Raw genomic sequence first — 8,590 nt, 5'->3', positions numbered from 1 at the left:
TGTGAAAATATGAAATCTAATTTATGTTTTATTATTGCAATAGTACTACTAATACTAGCCTACTATTACTACAACTGCTACTACTACTACTACTATTACTACTACTAATAACAATAATAGTAATGATAATAATAATAATTGTTGCTGTGGTCGTTAGGTTGCCCTTACTGTAAAGACATGGACATGGACAGTTTGTCTATATTTTCCTATGAGGACTTCATTTCTACCTGTAGAGGGCGCGAGCGCAGGTGAAACACTGCGTGCCTCAAACGCACCACAGTGACGTCACCACTTCCACAACAACAAGAAGCTGAAAAACAAGGAAGTGAATGATTGTGAAGCAGCTGAAACCTGTTACAAGGCCGTGACAAGATACGCAGAGTCTCCGTTTAATCTGATATTTGCCAACCTCCGGATCAGTCCAGAACGATGAACCACAAAGGTATTTCTTCGGACCTGGTTTATGTGGCTAGTTAGCTGTTAGCTCTGCGGCGCTGACGTTATAACTAGAGACCTTCGCAGTCGTACGGCCATCTGAAGCAGCGGGCTACACGTTTAGCTACGTACATGACAATAAAATGACGCTTTCTGTGGAGCACACTCGTTCAACCTGGACAGCTAACGTTAGTCTGGTATCAAATATTAACTCTACTAACACAGAAGCCCTACATTTATTGTCACCCTTTATTTTTATAGCGCTGATGACTATATTCGACTGTATTTGCACTGACGTTAAGCTAGCGTCAATAAAAACAGAGCGCTGAAATATTTACTCCTCTCGTTACTGCTACCTCTTGTTTCGGGACACCCAACCATGGGAAGCTAAATCTGCCCCCGTTATTGTAGTTTTTAGTTGTCTTTGTTCTCAGGTTTTATTAATGGTTTGCTAATATGTGTATGAATATGTTAATATGTTGATTTTAGTTTGTGTTGTTTTGTCAGGCCAACCAAAAATTATGCCACGTTTGCGTAACTACAACCAGAGAGCCTTTGTTTAAATGACATTGAATGACCTGCAAATATCAAAATAGTTGCAGATTTATTACCTTGAATTAAATCCAATCTAATTTGTAATTTTATTGTTGTTAAAGAGTAAATTGTCAGATTAACACTATATGGTTGATGGGTACCCTTTAAACAAAATCTTTGAAGCAAAAAAAAAAAAACTTAATTAGACCGTCCCCAGTTTTGAACCAATGCTAAGTTTGGATGTGCTACTTTCCTTTGTTGTCCTTATTTAAAACTGAAGATATTTCGTCTTACTGCCTTTTTGTTTTTTTTGTTTGTTTGTTTTTTTTAAACTATTGTTTCTCAGAAATATGTGATCTCTAAAATATTTGCTGAGATGTCCCTGCTCTTTTACACATAAACGCCATCATTCACTCGGCTTGGGACCGCCGTCATTCACTCTTCAAACTAAAAGTCAACTACCTGTTTTCAAAGTAAAATGTTGTTTTACAGGTTCCTATCCACAGCAGGCAGTCTACCCTCAGCAGAGCACTGCACCTGTATACCCTCCTGCTATGCAAATGTCTCCTCAGGCACCCCCTTACACAGACACACCACCTGCATATTCTGAGGTAACTATTAGATTTGTAAGACCAATGACAAAGGTATTAATAGTCACAGTTATTAAACCTGTCTTTCCATCTTTCTGTGGGCAGATATACCAGCCCAGATATGTGCTTCCACCACAGGTGCCTGGTCAGGTGCCTCAGATGTCATCCCCCTACCCTGGTGCTCAGGTGTTTATGCCCATGCAGGCAGCTATGCCTGTTGGGCCAGTGGGCCAGAATGTCCCTATGGCATATTATCCAATGGGAGCTGTGTACCCACATGGTTCAACAGTGATGATGGAAGGTGGCTTCGATGCTGGTGCTCGCTTCACAGCTGGCAGCAGCGTCTCCATCCCAGTGAGTATGCACCTAGTTCAGTAATGAAAATGGGCAAATTTGATTACAGTTAGGATGTTATTGAGATGCAGTGTCATCTTATCTTACGTCTGTTTGTATTTGCACTTTGTGCTTTTGCTTCTTTCTGCCCTTCTCTAGCCCCCACCTCCTGGGCATCCCCCAAATGCAGCTCAGCTGGCTGCCATGCAGGGTGCCAATGTTGTAATGACACAGCGTAAGAATAACTTCTTCCTGGGTGGATCCAGTGGAGGGTATACCATCTGGTAACAACAACTCCTCAATTCCTCCTCCATGCCTAAACCATGCCCCCTGTCCCAAGTGATGCCCCAGTTCTTCCCCCATCCTATACGCCTCCCTCTTCAGGCTGCTTGGCCATGCCACAATACTGATATCACCTAACGGAATGTAATATTTTAGAGCCCTCATGAAAGGTACAGTACTCCACTTCTGACCTACAGATCAGACGATAAATGCCACTGCCTGGAGAGGACAAATTTTTTGCAAATGTAGAATTCATTCCATAATTTTTCATTGGGTGTAACCTCTTTGTTATTCTAGATTGGACCTCTTTCAGGCATTTGTTAAAGAACCCCAGTCTGTTTAGATTGAATGGATCACAAATTACAATGAGTACTTGTATGCGTGTAAAGCTACATAAATGAAATGTTGAAGCATCAGACCTGCAATATATAGTTTAGCTGCTTTATGGTGAAAGTGAAATACAGTTACAAAGTTGCAGTTAAAGCGCAAAAAAAAAAAAAGAAGTCACCACTTGTCTTTTTTGAAAACCTTTAGCATAGTTAAATTAATAGATGTGTAATAGTTCCATGTAAATACTAGTATAATGATCATGAGAAATTAGATCTTAAGTATACAAAAAAAAAAAATCTGCATCTTGGATGCTTTTAGCTAGAATTGTCTTGTCTTTTGCACAGTATCCAAAATACCGCAACAATGATTGCACAGTGAACTACCTATCTGATAGTGTTCCATTAAAATCACTTGTAAATTAAGTAAATTAAAATAAAGCAAATAATTTAAGAAGAGAGTCCATGCAATATCCAAAGTGGTTTACTGTACCTTGCTGGGCAACTTGTAGATGAACATAGTCAAGTGCCAAAGAGCACTGGGGATATCCCTAATTTAAAGCAAATTAACTTCAGTAAACTTAAAGGAAAGAAATTTAAAGTAAATCCAAATAGTAAGTTGTATGGGAATGGGTGGTTGGTGTAACATTTTACCTTATTTATCTCCCGTTTCTGTTTCATAGTCGGATACCCAGACTTTATACACTAAATGTTTATTGTACAGGTTTCAGAACCACCCTCTAGTTCTTTCACACATCATTATCAGTCCGTTGTTAAAATTTTTATTCACCATAGCAAATTGTCACATTTATGATAGCATTATTTTATAGTCAACATTTTCTGAGGCTGAGGGGACTTTTAAATTAATTTTTTTTTTTTTTTCCCTTCATTACTTCTCCACATTCAAATGATTTACATAGGCTAATACATTTGTCAGTATAACCAATGAGCTGGTTGTACCAAAGATTTGGTCTCCAATGCATTTATTTTTGGTTGTGACTTCAAATTTTAAACGTCACAATTTAAAAGCAAACATATCATTGAATAAGTAGTTCTAAGATTGTTGGGACCGAGGGCCTCCAGTCTGACATGACTGCAATATTTAGTTCATTTGTTAATGTTACTCTGTGTGGGTTGCATCTTTAAGTTGTTGCATACCTTTGCACCTTTGCTATGTAAAAGTTTGATTAATTACTCTTTATTTTTATCTGAGATGCACTGCTAAGCAAATCTGAGATGTTGCAGACAAGGGGCTACTCTTTTTCTGGTTTCATGTCCTTTTTTTTTTTTTTGTTTAAAAAAAAAGAAAGCTGTGAGATTTTTGAACATTTTTAAATTGCTTCTTATTCATCAAATTTATTCCATTTTAAGATAATTTCAGGATGTGTTGTGTTGTTCAGTAGCCTGAAACTGTATGCAAACAGTTTGCAATGAGGTTATGTCACTGTCAGCATAATTGTTCATTTCCAAGGCAATTTTGTGCTGCTAATTAAACTTCCCATTAAATACATTATCTCGCATGCTAAAATGTGGTATCTGGAACTAGGTAATTTAGCATAAATACCATCAACTGATACTCTTAGATATTCATTCCGCATCTTGGTGTCTACTAGCAGTGTCACTGGGTATCCGACACGCCGCATCAAGTTTTAACAGCTGTGGCCTTCAGAAAACAAATGCTGTTCGCTGTTGACCAACATTTAGTGAGTTCAGTGATATTTACGTCAGAAAGACCAGCTGTCTGTCAAGCTGCTTCATTCACCTGATGAACATCCTCTGCGCGGCTAATACCAGACATGACGGACATGTCACTCGGGTATTTTTTAAAATGGCTCAGCATGCTGTTGTTTTACACTGCTTTGCTAGAGAAGAGGCCACAGCTATCAAAACTTCAGAACTATCATTCAAAAAGATGTTTTCTTTTGTCATTTCTGCTCTGACATATTAAGCAGCAAAATGGTGGTTTTGTCCCAGCAATATGAAGTACTGTAAACTACAGCTGACCAGTAGATGCTATGCCAACCACAGCCAGCAAATGGGTCACTCTTTGTTGAAGGAATATGAACATTTATAGTTCAGGGATTCTCTTTACAATATTTTGTAAAATAGATGTATGTACTAAAGTGATGTGATGGACTTTGGTACACATTCTATCTTTTAAGATTACTAAAGGAGATGAGTGTCACTACAGTTTGCTGAGACATGTCAAAGATGGAATACTTTGAAAAAAAGATCTTAGGTGCACTTAACTTTTTTATACTAAACTTAAAATTTAAAATGTAAGTTTAGAATAAAGGTTATTTTGGAAATTTGAAACACTGGTAGTTTGTCATTTAATTTTATACACCTGCAATGAAATTTATTATTACAGGGCAGATACCAATGTCAGTGTTACTAGATGAGATCTGGCATTTTGATTATTGTAATATGATTAGAGCTCATACGCTCTTATTTTTCTGGTTACACTATCACGGGTAAGAGTTCTGTCAACTCATATGACTGGATTCCTATATTGGTCTGGTGTTCATACAAATATCACTAAAGTTTGTCATGACAAACCACTCACCTTAGTTTAGGGTGCATACTCTATAGAAGAAACAATGCTCAGTTTTGTCACATTGAATAGAAAATGGTATCGAGTCAAAATTTAGACAAAGATTAACAAAAATGTTACATAAGCATGACAATAGTGGGATTTAGTACTGGACTGTTGGGCAACAATGCTGATGATTAGCATCTATTTCAAAACACATTAGACACCACTGCTGTATAATGGCGCTAGTCCAAAAACACACTTTATTGCCTTCCATATTCACCTCAAATAGGAAGGTCATCAGTAACAATGTATTGTACAAACTTAAAAACATACAAAAAGTCAGGTACAATATTTTCAGATACAAATTTTTGGCCGAGTTCAAGGGATGGATTGTTTCTGGCTTGCTTATAAAAGAACTGCATAAAAAAAACATTTTTAAAAGCAAATCATAAAAGTAACTGAGCTCCAAAAGCACCAAAAATGTCTTTGTTTGTTTGGGGACTGACATGTTGCAGATACTAAGAAGAAAAATATGGCTGATAAATACAAACTAATCTTACATTACAGCAACTGTGACACCATGCATTTTCAAATCCCACCACCTGTTTGACGCCTAGCTCTGCTAATCTGCACACACCTGTTGGCTCTTGTCACCTGCTCCACATCCGTCAAATTCACTCTTACACTGATCCTGTTAGCTTTGGTTTTGCTTGTGTGCCTCTTGATGTCACAACAAAATCCCCAAAACCAGTGTGCAGCAAGTAGCAACCTTCCCTCATGACACAGACACAGAAAAAATAAAAAATAATAAAAAAAAAAAAACAGTCCCATTTCTTTTCAGTCCTCAACAGGCTTTTTTTTTTTTCTCCTTCTTTTCTAAGCTCCACTCGCTCTAGGTTCATATGAAGTACTCCTTCTTTTCGCTTACAGCCTGGTTATTGTAATCCTCATCTGGGTCCTCTCCTGGTGCCAGTTCTCCTGTCGTCCGATAGTCTCCTTTGTTGTGACAGAAATAGCGGTAAAGCAGAATGCCCAAAGCAGCTACCGTCAGCAGGATGAGAACAATAACCACTAGAAAATGGAGGCAAAATATTAATGAACTGTTTTTGAAACAATATGACTGAATTTAAGAAGAAACGTTCAGTTACCTGCAATAACTGCAGAGTCTGAACCTGTGGGGGCTGCAGTTGTTACCACTGTAAAACCAAAATGAAACAATTAGAATGGTTTATGTTAATTGGTGACTTTAAATTGCATGTTCCCCGTCTCTCGCTCTGCGACTGGCTCCAGCCTGTCATGGCCCCTTGATGGGACTAAGCAGCATAGTGAATGGATGACTAGATGGTGACTGTTAAAAGGTACAGTGGAAGGGATATGAGTTTTTTCATCTACAGAAGAACCTATGGGTAAGTAAACTGTGCCATTTCTCACAGGCAGGTGGAGACCGTGCTGAGTGTACTAGAAAGCATAAACACACAAAATCTGTAGGCCTTACCCTGAATCATGGTGGTATTTGCTTGTGCCGGAAGCGATGTTTCAGGCCCCATATCTGATACTGGGGGAAAAAGGTAAACAATATGTGTGGATGAAACAGCACAAGCCTGAAGGTTATGATATCAGAAAACTGACAGATCTTAAAACAAAAACAAAAAAAACTGTACTTACCCTCTGTCACAGTTAAGTTTGTATATGCCGAGGGCGTTGAAGACATCATATCTGAAGCTGGGAGTTAGAAAGACACATTAAAAACGTCATAGGGCTCTATCTGCTGCAAAGCGTCTGGTGGAAGCAACTTGTGGAACTGCATAGCTGTTGGCTGAGGAGGAAACATTGTGTTGTGACACAATAATCTGTTAATTAATTAAAGGCTGGCACTGAAACAAACCTGTCAGCCTGTTATTTATTTCAGAATCCTCTGTGATGCAATGACTTAACCAGGACCACACTGGGGTTATTTCAACACAAGAGGCAATACCACAAGTAGAGGTGGTAGAACGTTTGTTCTATTAAATAGTCCATTGTTGTATCTAGTAGAAGTGGACCTGATTTAAACTGCTCTGTTCTGTAAATAGGTTAATTTATAATAATACATGACATTTGTATTCAAAATCTGAATTTAAAAGATAGTAACTATAGTTTTTGTTGGCAAAGGGAAGCAGCTTATTCATATATTTAAGTATCTGGAAACATCAGATTTTCTTAAAAGTTGCTTAAAAGAATAAAGCTATAGTAAAAATAATAGTGGATTCATTTTCTTTTGATATACACCGCTGAAATAGTGTGAGTGTAAGTATAAAGCAGTATGAAATGTGAATACTTCAGTAAAGTACAACTCATATACATAAATATAAAGTGCATATAAAATACAACTTGATCCAGGTCTGAAAAACAAATGTGCCACCGCACAGCAGCGACACAAATAATCAAATTTTAAAAATCTAATTGGCACTTCATTTATTTATGTGCACTTACATGCGAGAACAATGTGAAAGCTATTATGGACACAGGCCATTTGTCCGGCAGTTCCCTGACTGTTTCTGGCGACGATTTTTTTTTTTTTAAACTATGTTTTCTTTTAACGTGGAAAAATACAGGCGAACACCTTTTCCTCCATTGTTATCGACACTTCGTCAGTGCGCTTTGTCTTAGGAAAACAGTCAGTCTGAACTTTGGAGAGAAAACTAAACTTTGACTTCACGTCTTTGTTAACCTAATCGACCCCGGGCAGCAACTACGCCGAGCCAACTATCAGATCCAACCCTAGACAAACAGTCGCGGTTCCCCCCCTCCCCGCCGCCGTCCAGCTGTTGCTTACCTGGGCGCAGCGCAGCGGCTCACACAGGGAACCGGCAAACTTTTTCCACAGCTGATTTCAATGTGGGTCAAAAGCAAAGCACACTGCTAACCCCAGCTTGAAATTTAGACTCCGTGTGACTGTGAGACCGTCCAAAACTGCGTCTGTGAAACACTGTAAGTTGTCGCCCCCAGCACTCGTGAGTCATGCAGGACACGCTCTCGATTTCCGCCCCTCCCTTTCCTGTCCCTGTCAAAGATCGTCTACAATCAAGACGCGACACTCCTGAGTTAAAACGGGAACACAAAAAGATTCAGCGTGGGGCTGAGCCGGAATAACCTATTAAGGGGCCGTTGGGCACAATTTGTGGTGACCCTCCTATGAATATTTACTGCAGCCAAACAATTATGTTGATTATAGTATATATTAAATTTATTATTTTAGTATATATTAATTACAATACATATCAAAATGGGCTGGAAGATGTCAAATTTAATAAAAATAGTCATAATTATAGTAATCCCAAAATCCACACCCGGCCATCTCATCCCCATCAGCTTTTGCAGTGAACCCATCTTAATTTAAACAAGCATAACTATCTGTGAATTTCATAATGCCACAAAATAATGCAGATTTTTTAATCCGCAGTTATGATCCCAAATCTGTATGCTTCCTTTTTACATAAATAAAAAAATATATTTTTGACTTCACACATATACAAGTACAGGCTGCTGAACTGACTATGTGGCAAATATTAGCC

General features: G+C 38.3%; 1 protein-coding gene across 1 annotated transcript; it reads left to right on the top strand.

Annotated features, from left to right (window-relative positions):
* The first annotated feature begins 286 nt into the window (after positions 1 to 286).
* Positions 287 to 4,816, top strand: dazap2 (DAZ associated protein 2). The gene is made up of 4 exons (XM_026332553.1): positions 287 to 442; positions 1,462 to 1,580; positions 1,665 to 1,913; positions 2,052 to 4,816. Exons 1-4 carry the CDS (start codon positions 430 to 432, stop codon positions 2,178 to 2,180), a joined length of 510 nt encoding a protein of 169 aa, XP_026188338.1. The 5' UTR covers positions 287 to 429; the 3' UTR covers positions 2,181 to 4,816.
* The last annotated feature ends 3,774 nt before the right edge of the window (positions 4,817 to 8,590 follow it).

The sequence above is a fragment of the Mastacembelus armatus genome, chromosome 7 (assembly GCF_900324485.2).
Source record: "Mastacembelus armatus chromosome 7, fMasArm1.2, whole genome shotgun sequence".
NCBI classification, from domain to species: Eukaryota; Metazoa; Chordata; class Actinopteri; order Synbranchiformes; family Mastacembelidae; genus Mastacembelus; species Mastacembelus armatus.
This window is presented reverse-complemented; position numbering and strand designations above follow the sequence as displayed.